The sequence below is a fragment of the Monodon monoceros genome, unplaced genomic scaffold (assembly GCF_005190385.1).
Source record: "Monodon monoceros isolate NGI ecotype Baffin Bay Population unplaced genomic scaffold, NGI_Narwhal_1 Super_Scaffold_21, whole genome shotgun sequence".
Taxonomy (NCBI): Eukaryota; Metazoa; Chordata; class Mammalia; order Artiodactyla; family Monodontidae; genus Monodon; species Monodon monoceros.
The window spans coordinates 52,542,803-52,559,955 of record NW_021703778.1 but is presented as its reverse complement, the minus strand read 5'-3'; the positions used below and the strand labels follow the sequence as shown (position 1 = coordinate 52,559,955).

At 43.8% G+C, this 17,153-nt stretch overlaps 1 protein-coding gene across 3 annotated transcripts in view; it reads right to left on the bottom strand.

Annotated features, from left to right (window-relative positions):
* Positions 1-17,153, bottom strand: part of GABRB3 (gamma-aminobutyric acid type A receptor beta3 subunit) — a 233,769-nt gene that overhangs the window by 76,455 nt on the left and 140,161 nt on the right. For all 3 annotated transcript variants that reach the window (XM_029238263.1, XM_029238261.1, XM_029238264.1), the window contains exon 4: positions 4,894-5,114. In XM_029238263.1, coding sequence (XP_029094096.1) covers positions 4,894-5,114 — 221 coding nt within the window. The remainder of the gene's footprint in view (positions 1-4,893; positions 5,115-17,153) is intronic.

Below are 17,153 nucleotides of genomic sequence, written 5' to 3'. Positions count from 1 at the left end.
CAACCCTGAAGCTAATATGTAATATATTGCTGTGGGAGTAAACACTGGCATAATCCTTTTGGAAAGCAATTTATCAATATGTTTTTTACTTACATAAAAGTAATTGGGAGGCAGTGACAAAACAAGAGTTTGGGAGTTAAACACACCTGCACTCAAATCATGTGGGCCTTATTAATTCTGTGAGCTTACATCTTTTCTGGGGGAAAAAGGTGTTTGGCCAGAACCAACTTAAAAATACAGTTTTGGAAAAAGATGGCAGCCAGACCAATTAGATGACTTAATTTGAATCTTCTGAATGAAGTTCTAGGTTCATTTTAATATTGCATCAACCACTTAAGTATGGGAATGGCAACTTTAACAATTTCAAGCCATTTTTGACAGCAAGTGGGAATTTTACAAGATATTTTCCAACAAATTTTGCAGTAAGCTTCTCAGTCACGTTGTTTTGATGAAGATGACTCAACCTCAGACATCCAAGTTCTTTATGGAGCAAATCAAATACTATTTTGTGAACCCATTACCAATTCCTAGCATCAGAAAAAAGGTCTGAAGACACAAAATTCATGGCCTGAAGATCACATTACAAAGTATCCTTAGTGGTGCAGGTAAGATATTCAATGATATCAGGTGATTGGCTGACTTGAAAAAGAAAGATGGGAAGACAGAATAGGGACAGACAGCAGAAAATTTCAGCCTGGCACCAAAGGAAACAGAAAAGCTGTCATGGGAACAGGACCAAGACTTGTGAGCCTCTTAGGCAGCCAAGATCTCCCTAGTTTCTGAAAAGATTTGGCTGCCCAAAGGAAATTTTCAAAGAGCCCAAGTTTTATTTCAAGATGGTATATATGCCCTATCAAGAGCATTTTCTTACACCACACAGTGACTTGGACCTGTACAAGAAGCTTGGTTCACTGTCTCATTCAGCCGAGCCCAAGCAGGTAACATCAAGCTAGTGTTAGCCCAAGTTTCATACTCAGGGGCTGTAAGAATCATTGAAAAAAGAGTTCATGATTTAAAACTACCTTTTATCACTACGTGAACATGATCCCTCTCCAGCATCTTTGTGAGCAGCCATCAACCACTTCTGCAGAGTCATCAGAGTAATGGACTAATGATTTCCCAGAATAAGTCTGAGATGATGTACAAACCTGCATCATGGAGAGCTCATCCCCAGCCAGAGATCCTCATCTACTCTTGATAAAGGAAAAGCCACCATTGATCCTGTACTGAGATGGCTGGACATGCCTGGACAAAGGAACCCAGAAGAGCTAAATGGTGACTGACCTACCAGTGTGGATGACTGCAGGTTACTTGGGGTGAAGGCCAATCCTAGTCTCCAGTGGTGAGAAGAATTCGATCATAAGGTCCCAAGGACACAGCCAGGTCAACTAGCATCTTAAGGATACAGCCAGTAGGAAAGTAATCTCTGTTGGGTTTAGCCATCATGAGCAATACCTTACAAGCAGGAGACTGGCAACGACCCCAGTGCTCCATGAACGTCCTTGGGGAGCTTAACACACTCAAGCTCTCAGCTACACCAGACCCCCTCCAGGTCCAGGCCCTGGTACCTATTTACCAAAAGGATACAATGTATCACTGAGGCTACTAACACTGGCCATCCTTGTCTTGCCCTATCACCAACATGATCCAGCAAGTACAACAGTAAAACAAGAGCAGAGGGAAGGTAGGGTTTGGGGCCAAGGGGAGGGTGGAGAGTGGCACTCATACTTTGTTATCAAAAAACACAATACATATAGTGTGCATGTGTGTATCTTGTGGAATATATATAAATGGTACTTCAGTTCACACAGAATGACACAGAATATGTATTTATATGAATTTAATAAAATTACCAGTATTTTGAAGCACTAATGTGCTTTTTGTCCAAAAATTCAAATTACTTCAAATTCAAATTAATCTCTATAGCTATGTGTTTTTCTTTTTTAAATCTGAAGGCAGAAATTTCTAGAATAGCCAATTTCAAAAGGAATTCAGATGGCACAGTGTAGCTGATAAGCACGTGTGGAATATGGTCTGTTATTTAGATTTCCTTTCTGACAGCTTGTCCAGGTCCAGATGGAAGAATTGTTTAAAAAATATGAGGTTCTTGGGACTTCCCTGGTGGTCCAGTGGTATAGAATCCGCCTTCCAATGCAGAGGACATGGGTACGATCCCTGGTCAGGGAACTAAGATCCCACACACTGTGGGGCAATTAAGCTCGCATACTACAACTACTGAACCTGAGTGCCTCAACTCGAGAACCCGCATGCCACAAACTACAGAGCCCATGCGCTCTGGAGGCTGCACACCACAACTACAGAGCCCACATGCCCTGGAGCTCTTCTCATGCCACAACTAGAGAGTGAAAACCCGCACACCACAACTAGACAGAAGCTCGTGCGCAGTGCAAGATCCTGCATGCCACAACTAAGACCCCATGCAGCCAAAAAAAAAAGAAAAAAAATAAGGTTCTAAATAAAGATCTAAGGGGTATATTGAGACTACATTTGGATAAAAACAGCTACTGATTTAGAAATTCACTTACTGATTTAGAGGTTGAGATGTATAATGAATGTAAATTTCATTAGAGAGATTCTTTTTTTAGATTATTGTACAAAGTTTATTATTAAAAGTATCCCATAGCTTATTATTACATTATTATTTAACTTTTTTTTTTTTTTTTTTTTTGGCGGTACGCAGGCCTCTCACTGTTGTGGCCTCTCCCATTGCGGAACACAGGCTCCGGATGCGCAGGCTCAGGACCATGGCTCATGGGCCCAGCCGCTCCGCGGCATGTGGGATCCTCCCGGACCGGGACATGAACCTGTGTCCCCTGCATGGGCAGGTGGACTCTCAACCACTGCGCCACCAGGGAAGCCCCTTATTTAACTTTTATATTAAGATTTACAGTCAGAGTATTAGCTAAGTTATAAAGATACAGTTTTAATCTCTTGGTTTCTCTTATTCTTGCCTGTTTTATGGTATGAAATCCAACACTTTCAAGTGGAGTTTGGAAATTTATTTCAGTTCTTTCATTCATATTGTATCACTTTGTCTGCTATGGTCCAAATGTTTAAGTCCTTCCCCAAATTCATATTTGAATATTTGAACCCAAATGTGGTGGTATTGGGAGGTGAGGGCTTAGCTCATGAGGGTGGAACCCCATGAATGGGATTAATTAGTGTTCTAGTAAAAGAGACACCACACAGCTTCCACCACGTGAAGACACAGTGAGAAGGTACCTGCCATGAATGAGGGCGCAGACCCTCCCTGGACAGTAAGTCTGCCGGCACCTTGCTCTTGGACTCCCAGCTTCCAGAGTGTGAGAAATAAGTGTCTGCTGTGGGTTTTTGCTACAGTGGCCCAAGCGGACTCAGATGCTATCCTAACAGAATGAAAGCTCTTTGTCTTAGACAAACTAACATACTTTAACTCTGGTGAGAAAATAAATAATGCAAAGATAAAAAGGGAAAGAACCCAAATAGCAAGTTTTGTTTAAAAAGCCAAGAAGGCCTAGCCTAGTTTTTACTGGTATTTGCTTCCTTTTGCTTCGCCCCCACTATGCACATGCACACACACAAACATACACACATTTCTATTCACTTTTTTGGGGGTGGGTAGGTAACTGAAGGACATGACTCCTCATTTTATGCTCACATGGTCTCTGGATAATCTTTTGAACAACCGATTTTTGTACTTCTCAGAACTCCAGAACTTTTCAACCACATCTCTCACTTCCAGGCAAAAATACAAAATGCTGAAAACATCCCAAGGAAACATCATCTAGATGTTTTTTGGAGTAACACCATGGCTTAGTTGACACGTGCCACTTTTTTTCTCTTACAGTTCAAAAAGTCTGATTTTTGCTAAAATTCCAACTCTCATTCTATATGCTGCTGTTTTGAGGAAGTCACTTAACATTTTCTACTTAAGGCAATGTTAAATAATTCCCTTTACTCTCCCTGAAGCACTAAAAGTCACAGTGGTGTGTATCTAAGCTTACATTGTTATGATTACTCTTTAGAACTGTTGGAGTCTCAGTTAAAGATTCACAACATTTTGAGATAAACCTTTTCTCCAAGATATCCACCTGTGCCCCACTCCAGATTGTGAGCCCCTCCTGGAAGGCCTCTGGGCACTCTCAGCCCAGGAGATCAAGAAAGACACAGACATACTTACTCTAAAACAAAACAAAACAAAAACCAGTGCTAAATCAACACAAGAGACAAAGATTGCTAAGGCTGCTGTTCAGTGAAAGTCAAAATCACTAACCACCAGCAGTGGTGGAGCATCACGGGAAGGCCTAGTGGTTTCCAGTGTAACCAGGGAAGCCCAGGACCTCCTTAGGGTTCCAGACAGCAGTCTGGTTTCCCAATTCATGTGCCTTCATTATGAGACCTGGTGAGAGACGATTCTCACCAGGAAGCCTCACATTTACTCATTCCCATAAATATTGGTGGCACCACCTCATAAAGCTCCATGGAGACTATACTGTATGTCAGCATAATTAGACATTTTTTCAACTCTGCAAATGGCTTTGGGAAACTTCACTGAAAGCCTCTTAAGTACCAGGGTGATATTAATTACAGACCTTTGTGACTATGATATGGGAAATCCACCCCAAGAGAATCTGTGTTCTTAGATACGGCAACCCAATTATATCAACTCAATCCGAGGAGTTTGTTTTTCACTTGTTTGATGTCTATTTATAGTAACAGTAATGCCCCAAATCTTAGATTTATAAGGTTTTTTTTCTGCAGAGCTCCAAGTGTTTCATGGGTGTCTCTTAACTTAATCTGAGGACATGGCCTCACTTACTGTAATCACCTCCAGTGAAAACTCAAGGCCAGTGCACCATGCAACCACGAGCCCAGCCCACAGGGCAGACAGACCTGAGCCCGTAGAGCACCGTCCCGTCGGGGTGGAGGCGGATCATGCGGTTCTTCACTGTCACTCCATGCACAAATGACTTTTTGTCATTTAAGAAATATGTGTCAGGCACCCAGAGCTGGTCAGCCACTCGATTGTCCAGCGTGAGGTTGAGAGGGATCCCAGAATAGGCGAGCCTTTTATCTCTCCAGTATTGTTGAAAATACATGGTCAAGGTGTAATCCTGGGGAATAAAAAAGAAAAGAAAAAAATGAGTTTGTGCTCAGCCAGAGGCCTGTTTCCTCTACAACTGGCCCAATTCAGGTTGGAATCCAAGAGAAATGGATGTTATTTTCAGATAGAGTTAGGAAGCAGTGGTTGCTTTCTTGTAAACACAAATACCAGTTTTAATAGGTGTACATCATGTCTATAAGTTCTCTGTTTTATTTAGGTAAGAAGCAGACTATACAAATTGGCATTTAAGAGATAACCTAGAAATAAAGGCCCCCCAAAAAGTCATCATAAAATCAGGGTGCTGGCAGGGAACCCGTGCGCTGGCCTAGGTCCTCCTCCTCTCACCAGGCAAACCTAGGCCTGAGCCGCCCATGACAGGCCAGGCCTGGCTACGAATTCTCTGCAGTCAGACTCCTCCTCTCCTTCTGCCCTCCACACAGCTGTAAATAGAAAACCTCTGGAATAGAAATACCAGTTGGAGACACCATGACCTGTGGGAGGGTCTCTACACCTCATGCATAACATTTTCCTTTCCTTCTAGGTTGCCATTCTACACTACACAGCCATTTCTACACTAACTGGGACATGTCATCACCTCTAGAGGATGACATCTAGAGAAAATGGGACTAAAACCAGATGTGGGAAGAGGGAGCCAGGGGCAGTGCAGCCCCACAGGCTTGCCAACAAAGTAAGAAGCAAAATAGGCAGATGACCCCATGTTTTTGTTTTGCAGAGAAGTTAGTGCAGTAAGAAAGTGGGGAAAAAAGACAAATCAGAGGCTGAGCATGGAAATTCTATTTTTAAATTTCTATTCTTTTTGACAATCACTGTTCAAGTCTAGAACGATCAGGTCTAAAAATCTGGTCATAGTCACTGGACATCCTAAACCCTGTCGTGGAAGGATACAAGCTGAAAATCCAAAGGTGAGGCGGTAAACTCTCCAACCAGGGAAGGAGAAATCACTGTTGTTACAGGCAGGAGCGCCTAGGCTCACGCACCGGCAGAGCATGTCTGCAACACCCTTGCTTTGCAGGCAGTGAGAGGCGGGATGACAAATCAGCTAAAGAATCTATCCCAGACAGGCAGACTCTTCTTGCTGCCTCACAGGGCGGTTCTCAGAGCTTGCTAACCCAATAACACCCATCTGTTACTGATTGCAAGAGTGCTGGGGCACAGGAGCCTCCAAAATGCCAAAGTACACTTGTGCTCCTCTCCAGGTGCTGTCACAGACAAGGAAGTGACAAAACCAATACGTACTAAACAACTACGAACAAAAGAAGTTTTAAGCTATAGTGCCCATAAAAAAATCAGAAAGAGAGGGAAGCAAAATATGCAAATGGCCTGGGGAGTCTATTGACATTTTATCTACAACTTGAAGGAGAGGCAGCATTTCAGTGGATGAGAAGAAACGGGAATTTTTTCCTAGTCACCTACACGGCAGAGGTCTATGCCTGGTATTAACTGTGTGAAACCCCCTACACACAAAAAAACCCCACCACCAATTAAAGATTCTCACAAAGCAGGTGGTATTGAAGATAGGCCTTGGTCAGGTAGACACGAGGTAGGGGCATGAAAAGTCATACCAAGACCGTTGTTTTTACTGAATTGACAAGAAACCCCAAGGAGTGCAGTTTTGCTGGAACTTGGTGTGCAAGAGGAGGAAAGTAAAGAGTTGTGGGCAAGGCAGGACCCTGTGGCAGTGACCATAAAGTGGAAACACTCAAACACCAGCTCCAAAGCCAATGAACACTGAAGGTTTCCAAGTAGCAGGTGACAAAACCGTGTGTATTGAACATGTCATTTATTTTCTGATTTCTCATGCTTTAATCTCTGGGCCCTGGAGGGACTGCCTTCTCTCCCTCTAGTTCCTAGAGCGATCAAACAACTCTGCCAAGTGCTGGATTGTACTTTTCATATGCAAACCAACCACCCCAGAGCTCATACCTCGAACTGCCTTCTTTATTAGGTTCTCACACTCCAGGCCAGTACTTCATTCCACGTTCAGGTACCAGGCAACTAAGGATAGACTAGGTCCCAGGGCCTACTTTAATTATTCAAACTAGCCAATCCTAAGCCTGCTTACCCAGCCTGGCCATGCCCATTCTTTCCATGGAAGCTACAATAAAGGCTCACTCTCTGTGGCCTGCCCTGGTGCTTCCCCAGGCATCCCCTCCACAATGGCATGGCATGCCCCCTTCTCTTGGGGTCTGTGGGTGACAAACTCTCTTTTCAATGATAGCTGTCTCCTGACCTGTTGGCCTTGCCATACCTGAATAGTAATAAGGCTATGTTTTAAGCACAAAGCTGCAGGAGAGGAAGATCAGTTTTGCAATGGCGAGTTCAATGGGTAAGACGGGTGATGAGCAAAGTCCTCAGTGAGTGGGAGAGCTTGTTGATAGGTGATGTGGGAGGACAGAGAAAAGGAGTGCTGATTAGGAAGTCACAGATAGTAGGCTTGATGTAGACCCTTGGGATGCAAATGGCCTGTAAAGTTCGCAATCATGCCCCCCGCATTACCATTAAGTTAATGTAGGCTGATGCATTTTAACTGAAACATGCAAAGTTTTGGTGGCATAACAAGACGGAGATAAATTAGCAGGAGCAGCTAAAGGATTTTCAATTTAAATATAACCCTCCAAATTGCATTCTTATTGAAATAGAAGAGTTTCATCTTTCTCTCCTGGTTTCTAAGCTCTCATCCTACGCCTGAGTTGTGAAGTCTAGCACTGCTCTCCCATCTCCCTTCCAGCTGGCATTCACATGGGCTGCCATGAGGGTGGAGGCACTGCCATGTGTCAGTTGGCCCTGGGAACCCAGCTGTCATTCACAGTCTGCAAGCTCAGGATCAGGGTCTAATTTTGGATTCTGCTGCTCTCTACAGCATCAGCAGCAACTCTCAGTTTTGGTCTTGGGGGTTTGCTGAGTGATTTGAGTGGACTGCGGTAGGGGAGAGCTTAGGTAACAGAGGGAGAAAAAGTAGTAGTACTTAAACCCAAATCTGCTGCATGGGCTATGCCTTGGAAAGCAAGGGCATCATGAAATCAGTGGGACACTAGTCAGTATCCCACTTCATTCTCCTGCAGAGAAAAAAGAGGCAGATGAAGGAAAGGTGACTCTACAGAACAAGCCCCCTCTGCTCTCTTGTGCAGTTGGGGGACAGCTAATGGGAGACTGTGCGACTGGGGGGCCATGGCACTGACTCCTGGGAGGGGTAGTGAGGAGCATCGCACACACTACCAGCAGCAGCTAACGTGGGCTGGCAGCAAGTGCCAGGCCTCATGCTATATCATCTTATTTAAATACAAGGCAGATATTACTGCTGTTCTCATTACCATCCCCAATCAATGAAGAAAGAAAAATTTAGAGAGCTCAAACAATTTGCCTTCTCACCCCCCATCCCATTAAACACAAGTAACTCGGGGATGTGGGGTCTGAAGTTGAGGCCACCTCCCTCTGGGAGCAGGTCTCAGCCTCACAGCTCTAGGGTGAGGTTTTATGCAGCCAAATAAACCAGCCTGGTGGGTGAGGTCTGCAAAGATGCCCCTGAGAGTGGAGGATGCAGCCACATACAGTAACATATTTTTGAAGGGGAGTAATGAGAAATATGGCACCACCAAAGCCCCTCATCCTTGCAGACACTGAGCACAGCTACTCTGTAGACAGATGCCTTGTGAAGGTCTGTTTCCTCCAAGGAATCCCAGACAAATTGCTGGTTTCCAGGTTTGGAGTGATGTGGTGGGGACCAAGGAACACAGACATGAAGAGATGCAATCTGTATGGATTGGAGAGTCTGCCAGGGTTGGATTTGAGTCAGTCCTCAGAAAAAGAAGATACCTTGAGATTGTAAAAGTTCCAGGAATCCACAGAGATCTAGATGGCAGTGGACAAGGGGTGGAAAGCAGGAATCCTGGACTCCTCAGGGAACATAAGGTAGAGGTGGGGAAGTAAGCTTTTGGTCTTTGACCTTAGCACTGAGGTGGACTCAGGTGCCGTCTGCATGGATATCTGCTGGTACGAAAAGCAGCAGAGAGATGAGACAGGGCTGCGAGGGGTGGAGCCTCTCAAATAACAGCAAGGCAGAGGCCCTGTGCTGCTGGAGCTCGTGCTGGGGCACTAGACACCAAGATGAGACAGACAGGGTGCTGCTCACAGAATCAGCCACCACACCACCCAGTGCTAGTGAGCCCCAGGATAGCACAAGGGGAGGAGGAGGCAAAGAAGGGGGTGGCCCCATAGGGCCATCTTGAGCCTTCCTTGCCGTCTTCCTTGGGTGTCACCCCCAAACATGGTGCAGCTGAGGGAGACTCGAGAGGAAGAAAGGGGACATGGCAGAGACCCTGAAGTGGCATTTCTTAAATAAAGGGCTTTCGGGGGCTCCAAGGGTCATAGGGATTAGAACCAGGCAGCACTGGTTTGATGGCAATGACGAGCATCTCCATTCCTGGGCCTTTGTTGAGCTTACTGTGTCCCTTTCATCTTTTCTACTCTGTGGCGTGATCCACCTGGGTACAGGGAGCAGTCTATAGGTCCATGGCACAGTGAAAGGGACACCAGGTTGAGAGGAACTCATGCTTGTCCCCTCCTTCCCCACCTCCACCCTTTGCAGGGAGGCTGCAGCTCCAGGAGAGACAGTGGGGAGGAGCAGGGAGTATGGAGGAGAGGCATGGGGGAAGTGGGAGTCTGGGAGGAGCGGGCAGGAGGGGGTAGTGGGCATTGGGAGCAGTGGGTGCTGAGGACCAGCAGGTCCCTCTCTGGTGCCAGGGGCTTACTTAGATTCGCACAAAGAAGGGACAGTGGTCTCCATGCACTGATTCTTGGCTGTGGCACACCCAGCCATATCAGCACATCTAGACAGAGCATGTTGGCAGAAGAAAGAGCAGGTACCGGCCCAGAGATCAGGGTTTACAGAAACAGCAGCTGCCAGTGGGGCTGCAGTAACAGGGCCCTGTGTCCCAGAGAAGCAGAATCTCCTCTTTTGCAGGTGGGACCCCCATAACCTCCACTCTGCACACCACCCCCACATTCTTCAGACATGCTGCAGAATCTAGCTCACAAAGCTCCTTTGGTTATAATCTGATATCATTTGATTTTAGAAGACCGTGCTTTGGGTGAGGGTTGAGATTTGTAGTACTTCAAGCATTTATAAAGTACCCTCCTATAAATTAATTAATTGACATACTGGTTGTGTGTGCACGAATACTGACTCACACCCATTGTGTTAGCAGATGTGTGAACAGCCCTGGGCACCCTGAGAACACCCGGCTTCCGGTTTAGGTGCAGATCCAACCATGGAATGGGGCTGGCACCGGGTAAGTGGGAGGCCCTGAGTAAAAGTGTTGATTTCCTAGGAGATGGGATTCACTGGAGAGAGGTCAGGCAGTGAGAGGGAAAATGCAAGTGTATCTTCATCCAGAATTCTCCAGGCCACTGAGAACTGGGACTTTCTGGGGTATAATGCATAATCGTGAGTTATTCAGTTAGAATTGGTTTGAACTAAGATAGTTCATCAAAATCATTAGGTAAGATAAAATGCCTGGAACACCTCTCTCTCTCTCTCTCTCTCTCTCTCTCTCTTTCTCTCTCTCTGTATTATAAAAGGTTTAGGATGAACTTGGAATCAGCATGAAGAAATATTCAGGAATTGTTTTCAAAACAAAGAATCTTTCTTAAAAAGAATCACAAAAAACAAAAGCATTCAATTAAAGGGCCATTTATTCCTGGGTCTTCTCTTAGGGATGGGAAAGCTCTTTGATTCTTTGATAACTAAATGAACTCAGGGCCCTCTCCACTCTCTCTCTCTGTTTACGTGTGTGTATTAAATCAAACAACATGAAACCCTGAAGTCCAGTTAGGCCTGTCCCTGGAGGCTTTACACTGCCTTCACAAAGGGACAGCAAATACTAGTAGGTGGGGTTCCATAAGCTTGTAAGTCATTTGTTTAAAATTTGTGTCATATTTTCTCATTGAAAAAACATGACACAAGGGTTGCTAGGTTTTACGCCAGATTACAAAATTCCATTTCATGCAAAAGTCAGATGCCACAGTTTCTGGGTAAGACACCAGCCCAGTCCATAGTCTCCCGTGGTTGGGAGCCAGTGGGCTGAGGTAGCGGAGGTTGGGGCAGGGAGAGACGAGGGGCAGGCAGGAAGTCTAAGGGGGCTGGGAACAGGCATTCTTGAATATGAGGCATTCAGGGGCCAAGCATTTATGCATAGGTGACTGTCCTTTTAAAATCTCCTGAGAATATACTGAACAGCAGTGGTAACAACAAATAACAACAAAATAAAACCTTTAGGTGTATAACTCAAGCAGCTCAAATACATTTCAATAAGAGATAAACAATAATGTTTCTTCCTGCTTGCAGAAATTTGTTGGTATTTATCGCATTAAAATGACAAGAATACATATTGGAAAGTGGAAACACTGCTCATTATTCTGCAGTTAGGTAATTGACTAGATTTTCTCAGCACAGGAAATGAAAAAATTTACTAATCCTGAGAAAGAAATGCAATCTCCAAGCCAAATTTAAATATTTAACTGCAGCTGTGAAAGCCACAGGACACCTGCATTTGCTTCTGGTTCAGCAAGTGTACGAGACAAAAACTCACAGGTAAGTTGTTCTCAGGTCAGGGAGGACAGAAAATTATTCTGAGAAGCTTATATAAGCCCTGGATGGTGGAGGCTTCCTTTGCAGGCATTTCTGCAACTAAAATTAGGCTGAGGGAATCTTGGCACTTCTGTTAACAAGATTTATTTAGAAAATCCTAATCCATTCCTTTTAATGGCCTAAAAATGAGTATCCAACACTGCATCCATCTCCCCTCCCACAACAGACTTCGCTGGTACCTAGGCTTCCATTTGTTGAATTCATGTGGTTGGAACCCAGCAGAACCCTACAGGCCACCCCCCTGCCACACCAAGAACAAAGGCCCCTCCACGACCCCTGCCTTTTGTTTGTAGAAAAACATACATCTCTCAGGCCTCCCTGAGTCACAAAAGAGCAGGCTCAAGCAGTTAATGATCAGGACAATAGAGTCACAGAATCCTTCAGTTTCTGATGCACATTCCTGAGTCGTTGTACAGATACTATAACTGCCACCAGAGGGAACAAGCTAACTGCGTGATGACCAGACTGTAGCCGTGACATAAGCTGCTCCATCTTGAGCAGTACTAAATCTATGGCTAGCACAATTCCAAGAACTGGCCTTAAGAGAATGGGATTAACATTATTGCTCATAATAATCTACATCTTTGTGGGCATCAAAATATTATAGCTTGTTCTGCCCATATATGTAAGCAGGAAACTAAAATTGTCAGTAAAGAGATTGTACAGACCCTTGTCTCTATATCCTCCACTCTAAGAATACAGCACCCTATGTCAGCATGAAGAAGTTACAGAAGACAGAACTTCGTCCCTAATCCCATAGAAATGGAATGATGTCTGACAAGTGTAAGCAGCTCTTTTGCTCCTTTCCTGTTTGCCCATTTCTGTTTTCCTCAGGCCTTAATTATAAAAATGAGATCACTAGGTAACATTTAACCTAACTCCTGCTTTTGCTCTATTGAAGGTACACAATGCCTTGCCTAATCTGTTGATTACTTTCCTGGATTAAATGGAGTAAGAATGAAGAATTAAGTAGTTAAAGAATGACTGACTCTTTACGTCCAGCTTCCCCCTTAGCAAATTTGCAGGCGGACCATGTGGGCAAGACAGCTTCCACAGGAAAATCAGAAGTCAGCAGCTCTGCACACAGTGGAAAAATGATGAAGAATCTGACCTCCTAACTAGATGATTAACTGTGATTGTTTCCCCTTTTTACCTTTAAAAATTGTCATGACTGAGCAGAATCTTTGGAGTTGGTCTCAGAACATGAGTCCACCTTCTCCCCAGATTGCTGGCTTTTCTGATTAAAGCAACTTTCCTTTCTACCAACACTTGCCTCACAATTATTGGCTTTTGAGTGGTGAGCATCTGGACCTGAGTTTGGTAACATGGTGATCTATGAGAATAAAGCAAGACCACCTCCTTCTGATCACCCTTCCTCCTCCCTCCCTCTGCCTCAAGCCTTCATTGAGTATCTACTACAGGCCAAGAACCTTGCTGGGTGCTATGGACCCAGAGATGAGGAGGATATCATTTGTACCTTTAAGTAGCTCACATTCTGGTGGGGTGTTCATCAAATCAAATCAAGTAAAATTAAAGTGATTAAGAGAAGGCACTTTGCACTCAAAAATGCCCAAATCTCAAGTCTACCTCCTGTTCGCTGGGCAAAGGTGGGTTAGCCTTTTCACTATAAGCCCATTTACCCATCTGGGAAGTCTGCCTGTCACACACTCTGAAGTGATTAGCATCACAGAGGGCACACATGAGGAGCCAAGAAGTGTACAACAATGCAAAAGAAGTGTATATTTAAGGAATACCTACTAAGTCTGTAGCTGGCAGGGGAGGAAGCTGGTGTGCAAATGCAGAGGAAGATTGCTGAGGCTTTCTGGTCTTCATATAGCTATTATACCTGCTGAAAGGCTCATAGTCTGCAATTTTTATTCATCCACTTAAATGCTAAATATATTTAGAAGATGAACTAGTCACCTCTGTATGAAATCTGGATGGGCTGCTGAAAATAGTTACAAGTTCCCCAGTCCTCTACAGCCATCTGAAAAACTGGCATAGGACATAAATTATTTTGAAAAGTTGCCTTTCTTTTCAAGTATGAAAAGATACCATAGCTATTTCTCTGGAGTCCAGTAAGTTTAAAATGCAAAATGATTATACTGGCCTACATTCAAAGGACAAAAAACTATGTAGTATCAGAAAAAATCGAGAATTCAACCTAAACCAATGAGAACCAGGAAAATTTAAAAGAGATGTCCTTGGCTAAACAAATCTCCAGCAGGGGCTAGTTTGCAGGAGGTGGTGCAGCAGGACACTTTAGACCACCAGGTCAGCTTCTTGCCCTGTGCCTTGCCTGGAAAAGTTACCTAATCACTTTGAGCCTCAGCAACCTCATGTGGAAAAATGAAACTAAAAATGCTCATTTTACAAAAGTGCTCTAACAATTAACTGAGCTAACAAAGCTTAACACAGTGCTTGAGTCATAATAGGCATTTGGAAAATTATACATTCTCTTCCCTCATCCTAGAGCAGCGCCAGTCATCCTCCCAAAAGCCCCCCAGCACCTGATGAAAAAGGATCCTCTTTATCAGGTGGGCCCCCAGCCCATTGCTCCATGTCAAGTACACGCCAAACTCTAAAAAAATAAAATTAAAAAACCCTACTGTTCTCTACTATCCCAAGATGCCAGAAAGAAAGACTCAGCCTAATACTTTGGTGTAGAATTCTCAGCACCACCTGAAGCAGGCGTCACTCTTTGCTTCTAAAATCCCAAGTTCCATCTTCTACTCAGTATCCAAATGCAAAAGATGCAAGATTGTTTCCTGAAATGTATCAGGTTACTAGATTTTCCATAAAACATTTTTTCTGCTGTGAAATATGTTGAAATTACAAATTTAAATTAAACACAAATTTGTATAACAGCTACAGCACTAATAAAAATACCAAACCAGTCACCCTGCCAGGCCTGATCTGCTGTGGCTAATCTGACCTTCAGGTGCCCCAGGGCTTACCTCCCACTACCCCTCTGTATACAAAGAACATTTCACTAAGTGCCCCTGCACAGCCCCCTTTAACTGTAAAATTGATTCTCCCAAACTGAGCATCAAGGAACCAGGAGCAAGAAGCATCTCCTATTCTTAACTCCAGCCTCCAGGTTTTTGTTCCTCCATCAGTGTCTCTGGCCTATTTCACTTTTCTGAGATGTCCATGTATGGATCCAGCGCCTTCTGAATCTTTCCACCCAGATGCCCCACATGTAAACCAAGTTCAATGTGTCTAAAATTAACTCATTATCTTTCTACCTCAAATCTGTTCCCCATTCTCTGCTAGCATCTACCCATCTTCTGAACCAAACCAAAAACAGGCTATATACACCAACCTCTTCTTTCTTTCACATCTGAAATCCAGCATTCATTCAGTCACTGGGTTCTGTTGACCCAATTTCCTAAATACCTTCCACATCTAGAACTGGATCATGAGTCAGCAGCAGCAGTAGGAGGGTGGGCTGTGTTTCCACTAGTGTCCCCATGACAATGGATTAGAGATGAGCTCCTGGATTCCCAAACTGCACCTCAGAAGAACGCTTACCTATGGTGTCTGGAGTAGGCTGAGTCCAACTTCAGACCTCAGATATATTGTGGGTTAAATAGAAGAATATACAAGATGATCAAATGTCTCACACTCCATGTGGGAACAGATGTTCGAACTCAGCACAAACATTGTGTGAATGCACTTTTGGAATGTATTATAAACTGGGGAGGAGTCATTTCATATTCTGCTTTATTTTAAATGAGTATTTATCTGAATAACATTCATTAAAGACACCAAACTGTTCAGGAAATTATATATATATATATATATATATATATATATATATATATAGTCTGCAACATGTGTGTGTGTGCATAATCAGATACATAGCTTTATTTTCCAGCAACTATCTTTGATTAATAGGTTTCCAAGGAGGATGCAATGACTCAAATATGTCATTTATGCAAAGGTGCTCCAAGAACTGGCTGTGAGAAACAGCCATATTGCTTGTGCAAGCTGCCTTCAATACCTTTATATTAGAAAGATACTCAAACTGGGAGAATATTACACCTGGAGATGTGAGTGATTTGTCCACCTTCTGGCTGTGTGGCATTTCTCAAGCCTCTGTGCTCTTCCCTTGCTTGAGCACAGTGCCTACAGATGACCATGAGGTTAAGAATTCTGTAGACCAGTTCCCTGCACCTGTGCTCTCCAATGCTCCAATTCTCAACAGGTGACTTTTTAACAATTTAAGTCAGATAATTTGCTCCTGTGTTCAAAACCATACAATGGCTCCTTATTTTATGGAAGTAAAGCCCAAGTAGTTGTGCTCTGGCCCACTTACCACCTCTCTGACCTCATCTCCTTTGCTAACTTCACCTCAGCAACAATACCCTCTTGGCTGTTCCTCAAACAACCAGGCGCTATCCCACTGTAGGCCCTTTCATTAGCTGTTCCTTCTGCCTGGGACTCTGTCTCCCCAGATAACCTTCTGGCTGACTTCCTCACCTTAGTCAAGTCTTTACTCAAATTCACATTTTTAATGAGCCTTCTCTGACAATGGCAACCTTCATCCCTTGCATCCTCCCTTCCTGTCAACCCTGATTACATTCTATTTGATATATTTATTTATTACGCTTACTTCCTTTCTCCCATGCTAGAATGTACGCTGCATGAGAACAGGAATGTTTGTCTGTTTTGTTCAATGATCTATTTCCAGCGCAGTGCTAGGACAGTGCCCAGCACATAAGAGAAATTTCATAAACATTTGCTGAATAATAAGCAGAAGTTCTATGTAAACTGGGTTGCCAGTGTGTCCCTTCATAAAAGATCTGCACGTGCTTTCATCCAGTGTTCCAGATTGGTTGATAACGTTGGATCACTTTCAGTGAAAATTTCTCCACAGTTTTAAGTCAAACCCCAAATCGAGATTAGTACAGGTATACGATACAAATTCTCAGGGCAGATGTTTTCCATGCTACCTAAGGCCCAGGTGAGACAGACATTTTCTTATCACCCTTTGATGGTTGGGGAATTTTTTTCTAGACCACCCTTCCAATGGGTGTGTAGCCCCTGAGTGTGCTGCTCTATAAAGACTCAATTTTAACTCTCTGCTTTGTGGAATTCTTTAGTCTCTCTGTTTCTGCCTGACCACTAACCTCAAGCCACTTGGTTACATGGGGCAAATGACCCCAGGTCTTCAAGTGCAGCTTACAACACTTTCATCCTCAGCTTTCTCTCCAAATTGAATCTCTGTCCTTTTCTGTGGCTCCTGGGGCTTTCTCTTATTTTTCTGTGAATTAAGTGACACATTTAAATGATGTTTATTATGATCTGTTCACCCTTTCTAATGGTTTTATACTGAGAGTTCTTTAGAATTTATCCCTTCATCATTCACCTGGGACT